The 20,269-nt window shown below is 41.9% G+C and overlaps 2 protein-coding genes across 4 annotated transcripts; one reads left to right on the top strand and one right to left on the bottom strand.

The window, feature by feature from the left end:
* Nucleotides 1–183: 183 nt before the first annotated feature.
* Nucleotides 184–2,943, top strand: polr2eb (RNA polymerase II, I and III subunit E, b). The gene is made up of 8 exons (XM_080032019.1): nt 184–347; nt 1,124–1,298; nt 1,490–1,605; nt 1,754–1,834; nt 1,972–2,030; nt 2,252–2,330; nt 2,539–2,611; nt 2,794–2,943. The coding sequence occupies exons 1-7, from the start codon at nt 291–293 to the stop codon at nt 2,602–2,604; spliced, it is 633 nt and encodes a 210-aa protein (XP_079888145.1). The 5' UTR covers nt 184–290; the 3' UTR covers nt 2,605–2,611; nt 2,794–2,943.
* Nucleotides 2,944–3,311: 368 nt separating this feature from the next.
* On the bottom strand, nt 3,312–19,319 carry arhgap45b (Rho GTPase activating protein 45b). 3 transcript variants are annotated; one of them, XM_080032008.1, is made up of 24 exons: nt 19,161–19,319; nt 17,220–17,463; nt 16,249–16,428; nt 13,120–13,260; nt 12,815–12,899; nt 11,632–11,704; nt 11,364–11,430; nt 10,755–10,886; nt 10,547–10,608; nt 10,316–10,426; nt 10,107–10,187; nt 9,847–10,014; nt 9,393–9,530; nt 9,069–9,262; nt 8,400–8,518; nt 8,169–8,255; nt 7,921–8,022; nt 7,633–7,796; nt 6,775–6,963; nt 6,547–6,684; nt 5,611–5,882; nt 5,273–5,510; nt 4,464–4,566; nt 3,312–4,224 (listed from the first exon to the last, which is right to left on the bottom strand). In XM_080032008.1, exons 1-24 carry the CDS (start codon nt 19,281–19,283, stop codon nt 3,737–3,739), a joined length of 3,699 nt encoding a protein of 1,232 aa, XP_079888134.1. In that variant the 5' UTR covers nt 19,284–19,319; the 3' UTR covers nt 3,312–3,736. The 3 variants fall into 3 exon arrangements, with proteins under 3 accessions (XP_079888134.1, XP_079888136.1, XP_079888135.1); XM_080032010.1 differs by lacking the exon at nt 19,161–19,319 and adding an exon at nt 18,988–19,080; XM_080032009.1 differs by lacking the exon at nt 19,161–19,319 and adding an exon at nt 18,538–18,808.
* Between the last annotated feature and the right edge of the window lie 950 nt (nt 19,320–20,269).

The following is a 20,269-nucleotide window of genomic DNA, read 5'->3' on the forward strand; positions in this document are numbered from 1 at the left end:
ATTAAACTGATGATGATAAGGATATTAATAATAGTTTTAAACTAATTAGATTTCATTTTAAAATTCTGATTATTATTATTAACATTATTACCTCCTTTATGTATTCTAAAACGTATTTTGTCAAACTCCACCCAGGCAACACTGCGCAGCGCTGGCGTCATCAGCCTGCGTCGTTTCATTGAAACGTGCGTCGCGCTGTCCGCAGTCTGAGCCATAGGAAGAAGCGAAATACATTAACAAATATATAAAATCTAGATCAAATCTAGAGAAAGTGATACGTCTGAGACGACATGGATGACGAAGAGGAAACATACAGACTGTGGAAGATCCGCAAAACCATCATGCAGGTGCGTGAGGGCTCAATATTGTTGTTAGCGTGCTAGCTTAGCACGTTATTATTGTCAGCACCCAAAGATATAATATATGTCTATGGTCAGCATCGATTGTAGTTTTGACGGTTTACTGCAGCTCTGGACGTGGCTTGTCTAAAGAGTTTATGTTCCAATCAATTGTTAATATGATTAATAATATTTAGGTAAAGGATTTCACTAATAGCATGTAAATCATAATTACGTTACATGCAAAGCTAAAGGTGGAGTCAGCCATTCTGTAGTACGCTTGTCAAAATCACGCTACCTGTCCGTAATGTACCTGCTGACAAAAAAATCCACTGTTAATACACAACCTATGCTCTGTGAACGGGCATGTGATTAGCTAGATTGGCCCCATTTTACATACCAATTGTTAACATATCCGTTTACAGAGCCTAGGCTCTGTATTACCACATACTTTCTGTTTCTATGATACGGTTCTATGATACTTTTGATCCCTAATGTCGGCCATTCCATACAATGAAAGAAAAAGTGGCAAAAAATTATTTTAAATCAAAATCTATTCCTCTGCAGATTTAGTTCCCCTAGTGTTGACTCAATGGCTACATCCTTGCTCTCAAATATAAATATATCCTCATCTGTCAGTTAAACAATTGAAACCAATATTTAAATTGTCAGGGTTTGTTTACAAGCTGGGAGCGAAGATCTGCCCGACAGACTAGTCTAGTTTGCCTTTTAAAAGCTGTGAGGTGTGTCCCTTAGACTCACTAATTGTATTGTCTCTTCCTCAGCTGTGCCATGACAGAGGCTACCTGGTGACACAGGACGAGTTGGACCAGACACTGGACGAGTTCAAGAGTCAGTTTGGAGACAAGCCCAGCGAGGGCCGCCCCAGACGCACAGACCTCACTGTGCTGGTGGCTCACAATGACGACCCCACTGACCAGATGTTTGTTTTCTTCCCTGGTAGGTTAATACATCAAATAATATACTAGGTGGCAGAATTCATTTTATAAAGAAATATACACATATTGTCCTGGAGCCAAAGTATAGTATCTTTAAGCCTTGTCTTTGTATTTTATTTGTTTGCTATGCCTATGACACCTGCATATGTGGGATACTAATACTATAAAGTCATCTTTTTCTTCACTCTTCAGAGGAGCCCAAGGTAGGAATCAAGACCATTAAGATGTACTGTCAGAGGATGCAGGAGGAGAACATCACACGAGCAATCATCGTTGTACAAATGGGCATGACACCTTCAGCCAAACAGGTTAAACACATGCACTGAATAATGTATATTTACCACTAAAAAGGGGGCATGAAAAGATAAAGTGTTTGTATTCTGAATATTATTTCCGTGTTTCTCTTTTGGATCGTGCTCTCTTGGTTACACTATTCATGAAAATATCTCCTTACAGTCGCTGGTTGACATGGCGCCCAAATACATATTGGAACAGTTTCTACAACAGGAGCTGCTGATTAACATCACAGAGCACGAGGTACACTCCAGACTGGAAGGCCACTGTATTAAAATTACTTTGACACAATATTTCAAAATGATTATCTTGTGAATTTTGCCTCAGTTGTAGTGGGATTATATTTTAGTTTTTCATACATTTCTTCTTTTGTCTTTCAGCTTGTTCCAGAACACATTGTGATGACAAAAGAGGAGGTGGTTGATATTCTAGCAAGATAGTATCCTTATACACACTGCATGTACTACGTGGAATAATTGAATTGTAGATTGTTTCAATCAGATTTGCCTGCACAAAAAGCACTTGGTCATCTTCAGAGTACTTGAGATGAAATAGCAGTTGATTTTGTTAAAGACTGCCATCTCTCCAACACTATTTAATTTAAGTATCTTATGCATCCAAATATGTATTTCTTGTTCTTCCTCAACATGTTTACCTCAGTAAATTAAAGGAAAGTCAGTTGCCGAGGATCCAGGCCGGGGACCCTGTGGCACGCTACTTTGGCTTGAAAAGAGGACAGGTAACACAACAAGGGGCCCTACATTTTAATAATGGCTAACAATATCATTATTAAATGGCTACAGTGTGCTGTGTATTTGATCTTGGGCTGGTCTGTTTGATAAATGGGTTTTCCATGACAATTATTTGCATGTGTGAGATGCATGGCAGATGTAATTTGGATGAAACCTTTATCTGTATGCAAACACATGCAACTTCTTCTTTTTCAGGTAGTAAAGATCATCAGACCGAGTGAAACAGCCGGGAGATACATCACATATAGACTGGTGCAGTGACAGACGGGTACATGTGACAGACAAATGTTTATATGAAAGATTGAGATAGTCATGTTCTTAAGCATAACATTAAGCAGAGTTCTTAAACTTATTTTTTTACATAGCATGAACATTCAAAGATAAAATAACTTAAGACCAAGATTGTGTCACTGCTTTAAATGAAACTTACTTTGTATGTTTATTTTCCAGATGTTTTGATTCAACATTTGGGACCAGTGAAGAAAACTGAAGATATGACATCACTGATCCATCTGCTTTTTTACTCGTGTTTAAGTTGCTTTTCTTGTAATTACTGATTTTGTAAAATAAACAAATAAATAGAATCAAATGTTTGCTCAAGCTGGATGACTTCACACAATCTCATTTAAAAAAACAATGCACTTTAACAAAGCAGGACACAGCTCAATTTTATCTACATCATGCTTTTAGACGCCTACCTTTTTTTTCCTTTTGAATGCCATTCTGTAGCTGTTGTAATGTAGACAGAAGCTTTCAGAACTGGCCTGGTTGTGCCGCACGGCTCCATAAAACTGCCCTCCCACATTACAGGGAAGTGAATACATCAGTCTGTGAAAAATGTGTGTATTGTTCCTGCGCACCATTAAACTTGGTTCCCCTATGACCCTACTTTGATTTGCAAAGTGTAAGAATAAAATAATTGGGTAACAAACAAGATTTTAAAATAAATGTTTATTAAAATAGTCCAAACATTCATAAACAAGGCAAATACAGGCAACACTTTTAAGAAACTGCTATATTCATTTTTTAATTTTTAGTGCTGAAATAAAACCAGCAGCACTTTAAAAAGGGAGAATTTGCTTGGGAATTTTCCCAAGCTTAAAAGAGCAACAAGTAAAGCACTTTAAAATACGAACTGGCACAATAATACATTTTCTAAATCATTCGAGTCAAAAACTTGACCTGAGATGAAAGGAGTAATTGCATCAAACAGCAGTAAGCATTCAGAGGTTTCCCTGCCAGGGTAGATCAATACAGCTGCAGATTTAAAATGTGATGTTCATGTACACAGTAGCCCTGCATTTTAGATTTGAATTGATATTAATGTATAAAAAAAAAAAGATTCCTGCCACTCAACCTGAACTCACAGGCTTATGCTATTTGATAATGCAAATCAGACAAAATCAGGCTCGTTTGACCGGTTTCTGGTCAGGGGTAATTTCTTCCCACACAGACGCGACACCGGGCGCCCCGACAGGTTTACAATGGGGGTGTATGTGTTGTTGTTGTTGGACTGGTTCACGTTGAGCTCTGCCAGGGAGGCGCTCAGCTCCTGCTCTGCCCCTCCTGCTGCTTCTTCATCTGGAGGGCCGATGTCTGGCAGTGCGGGGGGCTCTGCTACCTCTGGCTGGTCCAGGTCTGGTTCTGGGTCTGTTTGGGTTACAGACTGGCTGTCCAGGTCTGGTTCTGGGTCTGTTTGGGTTACAGACTGGCTGTCCAGGTCCAGACTGTCCCTGTAACTGAGCTGGTCCTCGTCTATGCTCACCTCACTCTCCTGCTTCACTAGTGTGCGGGAGTGGGCCGTCCTCTGGCCGCTCTCGTCAAGCTCAGAGTCAGAATCAGGGAGCAGCTCACTGGAACCCAGCGACCCTAAAGAACTTCCTAAAATGGGAGATAAAGTGAGTTTGGAGTTCGGACGGCAAAATAAATTGCTCTATAACATTAAGGCGAGATTGTGGAGAGAATTACATTTTAAACATTGTGTACTCTATGCTTATTTAAAAATCCCATGAACCCAATGGTAGGTACAAGGCACATAGGCACTAGTCAACTTCTATTCATAAGGGGAAGTTGGTGCAGTTACAACAGTATCCCGTCACCTAGTCATTATAAAAACATACCATATCCCTCCTCCATCTTGTCACACTCTGGTTTATTCTCCTCTCTGCCTCCGTCCTCCTCTCCATCAGCTGAGCTCTCGGTCTTGTCATCCCCAACACCACCCTGTACCAGCAGGAGGGAGGAAATTAATGACTGTCATCAAGAAAAACAATGTGAAAAGTGTCCTTTTTTCCATTTACAGATGCATATTAAAAAAAAGCATGCAAATTAAGAATGAAGTGCTGCATTCAATTGAATGACAACAGTAGGTCAACTCTGGGTGGAGAAATAGATGTGCTGACATTTTAGTCCTTCTGTTCTGTTTTTGTCTCTTGCCTTTTCACACAGGTTGCCATTAACCAAATGATGACTAAGGGGTTTGTTAGTTTTTTCTTCAACTGCTAGTTTAGTTTTATTCACTGCCTTCAACTTTCATGCTACAAGGTTTTCATGTAGGGTCCACTACATCCCCAAAAGACTCAGATTATTTCATCGTTACTTTATTTCTCATAAAGTAAAGATAAGCTTTTAGTGACCCCTGGAGGGGAAATTTGGTTGTTGCAGTAGCAGAAGGACAGAAGAAGTACAGATAAATAGAGTGAAAAAAAAACTAACAGAGATTTATATAACCAAGATAATACTACTTTACATGATCATTTGTCGAAATATACCATCTTACCGTTAGCATTGCGTATATTTAGGATTTAACCAAGATATTTTTTCCTTCTGTTCTGTTGTCTACTTCAACTATTTCACAACAAGTTATCTTTGGAAATTCTCTGTTATCCTATAAATACATAATTGTCGTAATATCCCCCCACACTACTACCTGCAGAGTGGAGGTGGAAGCAGCGTGGCAGGTTTTGTGGGACTGAGAGGTTTTGGACTGGAAGATGGATGAGTAGAAGACAATGAGAGCCTCAATGATGCGGGCCTGGTGGGGGTAATCCACCAGAGAGGACAGGGAGATGGTGGCCCCAGTCGGCCGGGGACGCATCAGGGACGGACCAAAGACAATACCCAAGTTACTGGGACTCATCTTGTTATCTTCCTCTAGCTCTGCAATCCTGGGAGGGAGATCATGGAAGGATAAGGATCATATAAGTGAATCAAATACAATAAGGCATTGCCTGTTCTTTTGTTGATTTGTTTATGTTTTGTACTGACTTCCGGAGGTGGCGAATAATGTAGCGCAGCGTAGCAGTGTTTGCCTTGGGAAGGTCCTTCAGAAGCTCCTTCAACTTGTCCACTAGGACCAGCACCTCTGGGTGGGTGTGAGGGCCCAGATCCACCAGCTCCGGTCCCTTGCTCCCTGCTGGGTGTACAGACCTGGAGCCGGCCTCCTGTCCCTCTGCTGTGTCTGCTTCACCCTGCAGACTCTCCTTGGCCAAACCCATCAGACTGTTGTAGAGGCGGAAAGGCACAATGGGCTCTGGCAGCTGTGGGATAAAGACAAAAATAGTGGCTGAATTATGAACCAGCAACCTTTTAAAGTATGGAGGAGTTAAGAGAGATTTCAAGATGACAATAGTCATTTTTATTAGTGATATTTCACCCTTATGATCTTTGATGATTAAATATAATGAAATGCATTTATTTGCAAAAGAAAAATGTATTTATAAAAACATTTGGGACATAACACTAATACATTAACAGTTTATCTTGTTTGTAAGGATCCCAAAGGATTATATTTTTTAACAAGATAAAACATTTTTTATTTAAAAATCAGGTCTTAAGTTGCTATTAATTAGCTGGATTTTTCCTTTATTAGTTGAGGGACTGATATATGAAGTACCTTTTGTATCAATCCTCAGTTTCATTGTCTGATAAAATAACAAAGTACTTTTATGATAATCTACCGGTACTTAATATTCACTTTTGGTTGTTAATAATAATAAAAATACTAATTATTATTATAACTAGATTTATTTTAAATTAAAAAAAAAATCTAACAAATATATTGGCTTTTTTATAAGCTACTAAAATGTATACTATAAAACTTATTTGAATGGTGGTACATGTGTTTACTAGAACTCCCTAGCCGTGAGTGCAGCTAAGGGAGCCAACATATCACAGAATACTGTGCTGCCTTGTTTTGTGTACCTGTCTGAGGTAAAGCTTGAGGACGTTGCTGATGTCATGTGGTGAACACTGGGACAGCTCCACCAGCTCCTTGCCGTTCTCAAAGGCCTGACACAGCTTCTCCACACGAGTCTTCACCCCATTTACCCTGTAGATGCCCTGCAAGGAATAGGCACCATGGTTTAAAACGCTATAATTCAGATGTCCAGCACTCACTATAACACACAGCATAAACACACTCTCTCATACCTTCATCTTGAGCGCCCGTCTCTCTAACTCAGAGATGCACTTGCTGATGATGAATGGGATGCCGTCACTAGCAGAGCTGGCCACCTGGGAGAAGTCCCTGCCGAACAGCTGCAGACGGCCCTGCAGCTTCTTATGGCCGCACTGGATGGCCAGAGTCTCCAGACAGCGCTTGTGACACGCCAGGAAACACTAAGGAAAGACAAGGAGGTGTTGACTTTAGAACCTGGTCTGATCATCAAAGAGCAGCACATTCGTATCCTGAGGTACTCAAGGCGAGACACCGCTTTTTTCAAGCACCGTTACATTTTGAGATTTTTGTCCATTTTTCTTCCATAACATGTATTCTTTCATACAAGTAGAAATAACAAAAGGTCAAACATGTAAATTGAGGCGTTTATTTTACTTAACGTTGTCTTGTTTGCATCTGTATCTCAAAATTTGTTTGTCAATACTCTGCAAATAAAATCTCAACTTCTAGAGCACTTTCCATAATCATTCCTAGCACTATTCTGAAGGTTATTAAGACATGCATATAGTATTCTTTTACTTGTCAAATTAAAACGGATGTATATCTAAAATCTGTTCTGTAAAACCTTTGGACACTATTTTGTTGTAAAAAGGAGACGAGGATTTTACCTATGGATTTTTAATTTTTTTTAAAGAGATGTTACGCTTAATAAGTTAGATATTGCCTATTTATTAAAAACATTTAGGAAAAATTGGTATACAATTTTTTTTTAGTTTTAAGTATCATGACGATACAGTTAAAAATGTTACCCTATTGATCTGTACTGTCTTGCCCCAACAGGAAATAAGCGTCTCTCTTGCTGTTAGAAAGAGACGTAATGAAGGACTCACCTCCTCACACTCGGCCCCCTGGAAGTAAACATAGCTGTCGCACTCGCGGCACTTGGAAGGAGTCCGTAGCTTCCTCAGGCGGTGGGTCTGGGCTGCTTTGGACAGGCCGATGTTACGGAAAGGTCTGGTGGACACCACCACGTCTGGATCCATGCCGTTCATACCTGAAGACAAACACCAGGCATCAAGACACACTCCAAAAAAATGGTACAGATGAAACTTTCTCTCACAGTCTGGCCATGTGATTGTGTAGTCAGATCAACAAAAAGGACACTCCCTAAATCTTACTTGGAGTTTCAAAAGAGGTCACGTTCCCGTCCTTCTCATCTGCATCCTCATTGGACGACATTGTTCCAGTGGATGACGTCCGAGCAATCTTACTGATGTCACCTAGAATAAATATACGGTTTAAATATGTTCTTTCACATATAAAAAGACACTGACACATACTATGAAGTGTGAAGCCTAAAGTATCTTTGATTTTCCCTTATGGTCATTTCAAAGTGAAATATACAGGTGAAACAGTTCTAGCTCACTTGTGCTGGCAGTAGGAGACTCTAGGCCTCCCTCTCCTACAGCACTGTCCTCGCTCACAGTTGAACCCCATGACTTGTGGCCCTGCCCTGAGGACGACAGAGGGAAAGGTACATTGGAATAAGTCACTTTTTTTTAAACTATGCAATGTAATGAACACATTAACTAGGGGCAAAAACAGGCAACATGATATCATATCTCTAAAGCTCGCCAACATCTACAGCTCCACTTACTCTTGCGGTGAGCCTCTGCTTCTCTGTCTGCAGCGGCTGTGTCCACACTGGTGGCAGGACTGTCCGAGTGGCTCGTCTGCTCTGTGTTGAAACTGTCATTCCTCGGTCTGTGGCCAAGGCTGCATCAATGTGGAATAATTAAAGTTATTCACCCATTTATTATAAGAAATAAATTGTAAACACAGCCTAGGCTCTGTAAACTGGTATGTAAATGAAGAGTATGTAAACAAAGGGTGACTACCATAGCTAGCGACATGCCGTTTACAGAGCCTAGGCGGTATATTAACACAGGATTTTTTTAGTCCTCACACAGTACGGACAGGTGAGGATCGTGAGGAGATATTATCTGATTTTGACAACAAGCTTTCCCATAATCACTGACTCCACCTTTAAGGGCCAGTGATCAAAACGGAATGGTCGTATTTTGTTTAATATGTACAAAGAGCATTCTGTGGTTTATGTGCAAAAATCTTTATCCGCCAGTTTCTGTGAATGGAGCCTAAAGTTGTGGATTTGTTTCCTGTGGGCAAAATTAAAAAAGGTAACTGCCCCCAACCCAATTCTCATCTTACTCTCAAACAAGAGTGCGTTCAAGTGTTTTTCTCACAATGTTGAACTTTTGCTTCAAGGTTAATTGGAAACCTGGATAACAGTGTCTTCGACTCTTACTGTGAGGAGCTGGATGGAGAGTAGTTCTCGTATGCGTAGTGGACAGTGGGCTGCTCGGGCAGCTGCAGGTCCCTCACGTGGGCAGCGTACTGCTGGCCCGGGTCATACAGCTTGCTGCTCTCACACAGAGTCTGGTAGTGGACCGGCAGGGCTACCGTCTGCATGTGCATCAGCTGATAGTACGAGATGGTCGCCTGTGTGGAGGGAGTTAGGACAGAAAGACGCTTTGATTTTTCACCTTATATCATGGCTCAGAACCTAAAAGTAAAGAGTATGTGACAAGATGACACCATTTCCTAACAGTGCGAGTGTGAGTGTTCTGACCGAGCGCAGGGTCTGGTCGCTCTGCTTGATGACGTCCTGCAGTTGTCTCAGCACCGTGACCTTTGTGTGCTCCAGTTGCAGCTGCTGAGCGGTGGCATCGGCTATACATGTTCGGTAGGTGGCCTCGGCTTCCTCCGTCTACACACACAAACAATTGATTATGTATATGACTTTTTTTTTGGCATTTTCAAGCTTTATTTGATAGGACAGAGTTGAAATGGGGAGACAGAGAGAGAGAGAGAGGGGATGACATGCAGCAAAGGTCCACGGGTCGGATTGGAAACCGTGACCACTGCAATGAGGCCTGAGCCAATATGGTACGTGCTCTATCCACTGGAGTGCCCCGTATATGTATACATTTTTAATTCTAAAAGTTATAGATGCCAGAAACAACAGATACAGTGACAAATGAAATGTACTGATAAAAACCATGGACCAATGATGAGATCAAAACCTTGTTGCGAGCTTCTTCCTCTAATCGTTTCTTCTTCTCCACAGACTTTGCAGTAGATCCTCCTCCTTCCTCCTCGGCGCGGCAGGCTGCCGTCTTGGCCTTGTCGTACTCCTCGCAGCGCACCATGTACACTTGTTTGGCTTTGCGCAGGTTAGACTCACACTCCATCTGAACAAAAGACAAGTTATTTCTTTGGCCTAATTGTTACATAGAGATAGACAAATAAACTTCACTTGCAGGTAGAAAAAAGGAGAGCGTACCAGTTTTCTCTTAGCTCGAATCCAGTGCTCCTTGATCTCCTTGCGTCTCTTTTCATGCTCCTGTTTACGCTGTAACAGAGGCTGCAAAGACAAACACACGTACAGATTAACATCATGTGCACAAGGGGGGAAAACGCTACCGTAACAGCAGCTTGAGTGACTTTCGTTGGGGGATTTGAATTGTCATAAAAATGTGTTAACAAGCTGACCTGGATGAAGGTCTGGTTGTGCAGGGTGGAGTTGGCCTGTTGCAGGCCCACACTCTGCTCCTGGTCCTGCTCCAGCGCCAGAGAGTAAATGGAGAATAGGGGCATGTGGGGCTGGAAGGAGCCAACAACACACAAACACAGACAGAGAAAGAGAGCGTTTGAGACCCAATAAATACAACAAAGGACAAACTATTATAATCATAATCATTAATATTATTATTAGAGGTTTACATGTGTTATGTTGTGTTTGCAGGACTGGTATAATCTCTGGAGGCCTTTGGAGAACTCGGTCTCTGGGAAAATAGAAGAAAAAAGATATTCATTTAGCTAATGATTCTGACAATACTTACTAGGGCTGCAACTATTGATTATAATATAATCCCTAATTTGTATCCCTTTTGATTGATCAATGGACCAAACTGTGGGTGTTCCCTCTCACCAAGTGAAGTTCTCTTCTCCACATAGGTCATTAGGTCCTTCATGTACTTGGAGATGGTTTTGGCATATAGCAGAGCAGAGTCCACCCCTCCCTCACTGTTCTGGAGGATCACATCCACTTTCTCGACTCGCCCTGCACGTCAACAAACACAGATCACTGCACAGAAACAAGCCATATTCATTGCTAAGCCAACAAAAACTGTTTTCCGCAAAGGTGTGAAGACTAAAGGAGCTAAAGTGACTCCAACATCCTTGGTTTTACTTTGGGAAATAATCGTTTCTTTGTCACCGTTGTGTTTTACACTCAGTTTTAAATGCACTGTGGTCCTTTTCAATACGGCTGGGAACTCGTTTTCTCTGTTTTCTGCAGCTTTAAGTCTTGTGTAAAACATGTTGGTGTACAATATCGCTTTTTTTTTCTAATGTAAACAGATGAAAGGGTGCACAAACATATGAAAATACGATCAAAAAAGGTAGCATTTTCACCAGACAAAAGTGAGAGTGAATGGAAGGACAGCGGTGCACAAGTATCATAAATGGCAGCTGCGATGGACTGAAAGAGATCAACAAAAGCCGAAATGTGAAAGCAGAAGCAACTGACATGACCTACCAATGTCCTGCAGGTCGCTCCTGAACCCTCCCCCGTCTGCTGTGGTGCCATACAGGTTCTCCATCGACTGCACAGCATAAATATGATTAATGACCGACACACAGAAATAGTTTTCTTTATTGGATAGAAAGTTTAGAAAGGGAAATCACTTTATATACAGTGATATTTCTTTATATACAGTGATATTACATTTCAAGATAGTCTCTGACCAATTCTGTTAGATTTCAGAATGGAAATAGATGTAGCTCTGTGAGAAACGCCCACTCACCCTGCTCTTCTCAGTGGGCAGCAGGGAGAGCAATGTGTTGCTGTCCACTTCTCCCATCAGTAATTCAGACACACTGAGGGAGAACGAGACAGACAGCTTAACATTAGCAACAGCAGCAAATGTGTCAAAATGCAGTGCAACTAGGACATGGAGCTTGTTGCAGTTATAACCATCTATGTATTAAAAACGGCTAGGTGGGGACGGACAAAAAAATAAAATAAAAAAAAGAGGAAGGAGCCGTCATAAGAAATCAACAGGTACAAGTGTACTGGAGACAGGAAGTGATGAAATACGTTTTGTTCTCGGACCTTATTCTATGAACAACATATCCCCTCAAGAACAAGCATTTTGACATCTAAAATGTTGATAAATATAATCGTCTTGTTTGATGAAACACAGGCTACGTGGTATCTCCATATTGTTATTTGTTTTTCTCGGTTCATGACATAAACGGAGTTGCACAGAGGAAGAGTGGAGGAGAGAATGAGGAAACAGACGTCAGGCACAACTCAACTGAACTCTGCCAACTCACTTCCTCCTAAACTAGCTCTGTGACAGATGTCTACACCCTCAAATGGCACAGGCGGGCATGTGATGAACCGTCTGTGCAAAAACTTACATTTCTCTACTCAAGGCTTACTTTTGATCATAAAGACATAATTACTATTATCCTTATTAGTATTATGATTAATCAAGGTTGAAGTAAAAAAAAAAAATCCTGGAAAGGCAGATTTGATTATTTCAGGTTGTCCAATAATTAACATTTATTTGTTCTCAATTCCTCTCCATTGTATTAATTCAAGAGGAACATTTTAGTGATTTATAATCTCCTCGGCCTGTAGCAATCTGTTCATTTAGCAGACAGGTTAGACAGCACCAATCTTCTGGTTTTGGTTTTGTGTCACACGTAAAAACCCACTTCCTGTTTTCAGCTCTGCCTCATGCAAATGTGTCACAATCGATGCACTTCTCTCTCCAATTCCCAACAACAGACTACTAACACACACACACAATTCTTCCGTCTAAAATGCAACACTTGGTTGGATACCTTTACATATGCAATAGTATCTATATCCACAAGTATTCAAATAATCAATTAGCAATAAAGTACACCAGAAATAATCACCATGGAGTTACTTTAGTATGCAATCAGACATAGATTGAAGGTAAATCAGATACTCACTTGCTGCTAAAGGCAACTGCGATGGTTTCAATGGCCTTCTCAAAGTCCATTTTATCTGCCTCGTTACAAGCCTCATAGTGAAAACCTGAAAACAATCACAACCGTGCATGTGTTCATGTTTCCGTTGCGGTGTGGAATTACACACCAGTTACATCAAACAATACACGTAGTAGACAGCGTTACCAGGGGATCTCGGCTTCTTCCATCAAATGTAAACTGAGAAGTCACACAACATTTTCCCAGGTATTCTTCTGCCCATGTTTGTTTTCTATATGTTCCCATTCCTGGCTGACGGTTTGACTGACCTTTGACCTTGGATATGAGCTTGCCGGCAGCAGTGAGGATCTCCACTGTGTTGAGCAGAGGGTAAGTGTTGATGACCTGACGCAGCACCCGCAGCACTTCACCCAGACACTCGTGAGCCACGGGCCGCTGGCTCTCCTTACCTGGAGCAGAGGGAAAGGGAGGGAAGATGTCTTCATACAAGAGGAGGAGGGAGCAGAAATGGCTGAACAAAAGATCACGTTTTATCCCATACACTACAAGGCATTTACACTTTAAATGGAATGGCTACCAACTTGTTTTAATAGATATTTTAAAGATTTCTTCTTCAAGCCATTTATTTGATTTAATGTATTAAGCACAGATTGAACTGAAACAGAAACAGGCAACCCAACTAATGAGGTTGCAAACGGACAATTATTGAATTTCACCCTTGCAACAAATCCGTAGCAATTTGAGCACTTCAGGCTCCTGTCAGATCAGTGGATGTATATTGGTGGAAAGTTGTGGCTGTACTATGTTCCATTGCTGTCTGCTGTATTGTATTGAGGCCTGTTTGAGAGTGTTTGTTTTGATTTTTATGAATTCAGCAGGTTGTGGTGTTTTTTTAAAACTATCTATCTATCCATCCATCTATCTTCTATCTATCTATCTTCTATCTTTAAAGCAAGAAACGTCTGTGTGTGTGTTTCTGTGACTCGCGTCTCTCTCTGAGTTTCAGTCAGATCGACCTGAGCTTCCGAATATTGCTTGCGCACAGCACAAAGGTGTGCATCGTTAATTTTGAAGTTTTTTTGGACCAAATATGTAGACGTTATCATATTTATATCATTCTGGTTGCAAATACGTGCGCACACTGAAGGCCGCAGTGAGAACGGGAATGAAGTAATCCCAGAGTAAAACCCGCCTCCCTCTGATTTGATTGGCCGCTGTGACCAAAACTAACATTGACGGGCGAGAGTCGGGACACGGCAGGCACAGCCTGTTGTTACTTCCTCATTCCATGAAACCTCAAGTCAACAGTGACTGCCTGGATAACTTCACAGACAAAACGTTCTTAAACCTTTCCACAGACATCAGCAACTCCTCAAACCTGTCCGCTTTACTGTTAAAGATCGCACTTTACGCCATTTTCACTGTAATACAGTTAATGTTGCCTATAGTTAAACACTACCGCGACTGTGATGCTACTTTCAGTTAGCATGTCACACACACTGTGGGTCTCACAGCTGACTGCTATGACGTTAAAACACACACACAGAGAGCGAGCGAACAGGCCACTGTTTGAAAGTTATCCAAACTATGTCATACCTTTACTTCTTCTATAGCTGGCAAATAAACATAATCCATTCTCCTTGCTAACGTTGCATCCATCAAGCTTATTACAGAAAGACCAAAAGTGAGTTTGACAAGTAATGCGACAGCCAGGTCAATGACTGTGTGTAGACTACATCTGTTTCTGTGTTCCACTTTCATAGACAGGTTACACTTAACCATGAATAACCTAATACCTGCTTCCTAGGGGCACTGCACTAGTTCCTTTAAGTCAGAGTGTGTGGGCACAGCAGGATGAGACGACAGAGACGAACAGTCTGAACTCAGAAAGATAGGACGGGGGTAAATGGCTTGAAAGTCAAGAGGTCACATTGAGGTGCACTGTGTCAGCTCCTGAGGTCACTGGTGACTAATGCAACATCCTTATTTTCATTCTAACACACAAACTGTCTGGTTTCGTTAACTTTATTCTGCATAATGACTTAAACCCCACACTCCTTTAACTTTTCTGATGGAGGCAGCCTGCTCAGTGAGAAGGCCAGAGTGCAGCCGCTGATTCTCCATCCTCCTACAGTCTGGCTAAAAAAAAAGTGTGTCAAGAGTGTCTAAGCAGGACTGACAATGAGAACAGAGTGACCTGAACATTGTGCCAGAGAGGATGTGGTCTGTGCTATTGTTTTGCAAGATTAGAGACTTAATTCTGGGCGGATTGTGCTTTCTGTTGCCTTGCCTTACTCCCGACTTTACGAAAGAAGGTGTGATGCTAAGGAAAGAAGTGGAACCGCACTCATTACAAAAGTGAAGTGGTGGTGCATCGGAGACGGGGCTAACACTCTTGATTGCGCTGCTGATTAACAAGAGGAGTCACGTCGCCACGGTGATGCAGCCAGTTTATCAGAGGAGGAAGTGTGGACGAGGCTGGTCTGTCAGAGGCCATCCATCATGGCTTCCTGTTTAGAAAGCTCACTTTGGGTGGAGGACATGACAGAACACAGCCAGATTACAAATGACAAACCAGGCTCCTTTGAGTCTCATCTGAACCACACAACTCTGCTCTGAAAATAAAAAATAAAATAACTTTGAAATTCTGACCTAAAAAGAGCAGGTGTTCTTTTGAAGGCTTTAGTTTGTTTTGCGTGTGGAATCATCTGGCATGGAGGGGTTTACCTCCATGAGGAAAGCTTAGCCATTTTAGGCCTCGCTGCGACGCGCAGGAGAGGAAGACAGTGTGTTTGAGTCTGCAGTAAACAAGAAGCCGGCTTCCTGCTGGAGACAAGAGTGCGGTCGACTCTGGGCGCAGCGGAAACGCAGCCCTTCATTTGGAGAGACGACGCTCAGAGATACTTATTAGCTTGTGCGAGGGTAGCTCCGCCCTTTCTCTCCCCCCCAGCACACACGTGTTGGTGAACATGTCTGATGTAATACTGACAACAAAATTATTTGTGGATAGCTCATGTCAACTTTGTGATGAGAATAGAGCATGCAACACTAAGGGGAAGGGACAACAGCAAACAGCATTGTTCACAGCCAGACAATGTAAATTAAATCTGGCTTCACACGCAGTGAGGGCTATGTTATGTCTCAACAGTGGTGACAACAAGTAATATTCATGTCTTTTCTACTCGCCAAGATCACAGTATAAGAGTCAGCCCCCAGAGCTCCTGTTTAAAACCAGAATAAACCCATATCAAAATGTCACCAAACAGGTTTCATTGACCTATTATCAGGGAAAAAATGCCCTGGCTTATTCCAACTCATTTTGACGGCTAATATTTGGGATCCTTTTAAAATAATACACTAAAATAATCAATATATGTGGGGGGATTTGTGCCTGCTAAAAGTTTCCAGTAAAAGCTTTAACAAAAAATAAAATGCACCTTCAGTCAGCACGACATCCTTCAGTTTCTCCACAGCCTCTGCAAAACGCGCCACGTCCCTCAGCAGGGCCGGGATGTCCTCCACCTCAATGGAGGTGCTCTCTGGACTGTCAGACGGAGTAGTAGGCGTCACAGCCCCTTTCCCCTGGCGTGTGAACACCCAGGACTGGAGCGGGAATCCTGAACACACACACAAACACAGGACAAATGAATTATTGAAGTTATTTATCAAGCAAAAACACCAAATGTTCTTCAGTACCAAATTCCTAAAAAAGGAACCGTTTACAATTTGTGATAAATAAACATGAAACAAAATGAGATCATGCCACTCTCATATCGGTCCATTAAATTCTGTAGGCTTTAGCCTTTTTCTGTACAAAGGTAACAATTCTGCCAAGCAACACCTCCAAATCACATATCTTAATAATCTTCATATCTTGTTTGTAAAAGCAGCATATTAAAGTGTAAAAGCACAAAAATACAGGTATTTGTGCTTAATTGATGCCGTTTTAATCTTTGGGTTTTTTGAACAATTTAAAAAACTAACCATACATGAAGTGTTAATTAGTGAGCATTAAAAATGTGCTAGTACTGGGTACCTTTGGACCTTTGTTTCCTCCTGCTTTCAGCCTTCATGCTAAGCTAACTTGCTAAAACTTTACTTTACTACTTTTCCAAAAGGTGTCACACTATTCCCTAAAATGTGAGACTCCGCTCCTTTTGTCTGCTTTATAAATCAAAAGAAATGGAATATCTTTGATATGTTTGGGAACACTTTGGAAATTATACAATTCATATCCAAAATCAATAATGAAAATGAGGAATTCTCCAGATTACACAAGGATTCAAAATCCATCTTTACACTCAAAACTGTCCATTAATGCTGGAATACTACCGAGCCCATATTTTGAGCATATTTAATTCACTCAAATACAGGTGATGATAGCACCAAGGGATGTTTTGAAGCAGACCTGCAGCGCTGGCGTGTCGGCTCAGTGCGGTGGGCCTCTTCAGGGTGGACACTGGAGAGGGGCAGCCCACCCCATGCATGGCAGCCAGCTTACTGTGCTGGGTGCTGGGGGTGCTGGGGCAGGACAGTGAGGGGTCCTGGAGCCCCGCACAGGACGGGCTGAGACTTGAGGAGGAAACTGAGGGAGAGGAGGAGAAGGTGAGGTCGCCCCAATCTTTCCGAGGCTGCTCCTGGAGGATGGACAGCTGAGACGGAGACAGGGAGAGAAAGAGAGATAAGGTGAAGATGTTTACCCCGTTCTACACTTTCCAGCTTGACCAGAACGGCCCGTGCGTGGACTACACAAATTCCTTGATTTCGATACCGGTTCCTGAACGATTCTTTTTTCGATAGCAATTTTATGAAATCTGTTTTAACTAGAGGACATTTCACATTATGGTTTTGTTCTTCAGCTCCTTGGCATTTTTTTTTTTTTACAAAAATAAATAAATAGATCAATAAAACTTGACATAAGAGATCAAAGTAACTGACTTCAGAATTATAGTACAGATGGCCGATCGACAGCCACTGCAGCTCCAACCAAACATACGAGAAAAATGGAACAAAATGGAAACAATGCAATCCATCAGCGCAAAATGAAAAGGTGCTAGTCAATATGTAAGGCTCGCTGATGTACTTCTTAACCCATGTTGTTACCTGCCTTCACCAGCCAATCACTTTTAGATCTTGGCACATCGAGCATGCTGCTTGCTTATTGGCTCACTGACGTAGAACGACAAGACATTTTTTGAAACTCGACATTTAAATACAAAACAGTATTGAACTTCGATAGCCAGCCCTACCAAGGAGGACACCAGCGTGACTCGCCCCTACTGCTGTGGCCTTAGACCCAGCAGCACTGTTGTTGGTAAACACACATATGAAGACTTTCACAAGATCCTGTGTTGCGTTGTGCAACACTTCCTGACTCCAAGCTGTTGTTGGGTGTGGCGAAAGCGAGCAGAAACACAGAAAGGCCATTTACTGTGTTTGGAATAAGAACAGTGAGGTTTTTGAAAAGGTGGAAATGACCTTCTTCTCATCAGTCTACAAAACAGACATAAAAAGGCACATGGAAGTTTACTTTTTTTGGCCTGGTTAGTGCATCCAACGTCCTGCTTAATAGACTTACTCTAGTTAGTGCCTTTAAGTTTTTGGGCCGACAACAGTATCTCTGTCAAAGGTGCGGAAGGCCTACTCACTGCTGCAAATATTACACACCAAACAAAACATATTTTGCTTACTGGATTTTTGTATTAAGGCAACACACACACACGTACCTGCTTAAGCCATACGTTGGGCTTGCTGGGCAGAATGTCCAGTCTTTCCTTGTCCTTGGACTGAGCTTTCTTAACTCTCTGACTGGTAGAGTAAGGATTGTAGCTGTTTTTGGCACCACGTTTCAGCATGCTCCCTACTCTCTATAGCCTAATCCCCATTCTATAACTAAGCAGAAGTCCAAACTTTTGAAAGCGATCTCACAAGAGCATTCACTCAAACACATTTACATAATGCAGCTCGCCACGGCTGTACTGACAGTGGTAAAAGAAAACCCACAAAAGATACACCTCCCGTGAATCAGATATGAGTAAGGCACACTAAACTGAACACTAAACTCTGTGACACCACAGCATAATGAATGTTTTTAAATAGGTTGACACAGCCACACTGCAGTTTCAGTATCAAATCATTCACTAAAAAAAAAAAAAAGCAAAAAAAAAAGAACTTACACATGCACACACACACGTTGTCTGGAGCCCTGTCTGCAGCCTGTCCCCTCCAACTTAAGGATATCTGACCCCCCCCACACACACACACCACACACACACACACACAGCAGCAGACTGAACAGCACAGCAGTCAACTCAACAGTCAGAAACCAGAAGTGATGCGCTATACTCACAGCGGTCGGCGCGTTGCTCTGTGGCCCAGGGCTTCCTGCTCGGCTCTTCTTTGAGATGGATGGCGTCTTGCTGAGTTCCCGTTTCTTCCTCTGGAACATCTTCAGCGTGGATTTGCCGTCCATCCTGACTTCTTTGATTTTGACGCACAGCCCCCCCGCCCACCCCCCGGCTCGCCACTTGTTCGCTCTATCGCTCAGAGGGTGCTTGGTGCCATCCTGGCCGACCTTCAACCACTGCGAAAGTCTCTCTGTCTTCCGTCTGCCGCTGTCGCTCATCGAACCGCGCAGGCTCACTGACGGAGAGACAGGCAGCTGACCGCAAACCGTCTGTGCGCCAAGAGCATCCGCTCTACTGCGCGTATACGCACTGTTTCCTCACGGGGAGGAGGGACATACGACTGAAATACCACTTTTTTCAATAAGTTCTGGGAAGATTGATTAACGTTTAAATTACAAACGAGAAACTATCGGTTATACATTAAACTTTACAAATTTATACTGACATGACATGAGAATGAACTGCGTCCTGACGCTAACAGAAACAAACAAACAAACGGCTGCCTCGTTCAAATTCACTGCAATCAGTTCATCCCAACACACGTGTGTTTCCACCATGTGACCTCAAGCTTTTCTTGGTAACCTTCCGCCGCCTCCTCGTGCACCTGCTCCACACTTGCAATTAAAATCTTGACATGATGTTCGTAAATACAGTCCAAAACTATAAAAGGACGTAGCAGCCTATGTGCAGCTGAATACGGGTTTTGTAAAATTAACTTACTGCCTTATAGCCTACCTAGGTTATGGAAATGTAAACACCACTGAAAAGATATCATTTATTTTTAAATAGGTCCTGACTTCGTCATCCTTCAAATTAAAGTAATTGTGGTTTTAACTCCTAATGAAAAAATTTGAATCATTTTCAGTGAAGCAGTATGTCAAGAACGTGTCTGCTAAAAAAAAATGTATTGGTAAAAATCAGACATTAAACTAAGCCTAAATTATTTCTTTTTCTTTTTGAACTTGGACCTTCATTTCACCTTTATTTGATAAGCAATTATAAAAAGTAAAGTAAAATAAAACAACTTGAACCTGTGGGAGTGAAGAAATTC

The sequence above is a fragment of the Ammodytes marinus genome (genome assembly GCF_949987685.1).
Source record: "Ammodytes marinus genome assembly, chromosome: 8".
Classification (NCBI taxonomy): domain Eukaryota; kingdom Metazoa; phylum Chordata; class Actinopteri; order Uranoscopiformes; family Ammodytidae; genus Ammodytes; species Ammodytes marinus.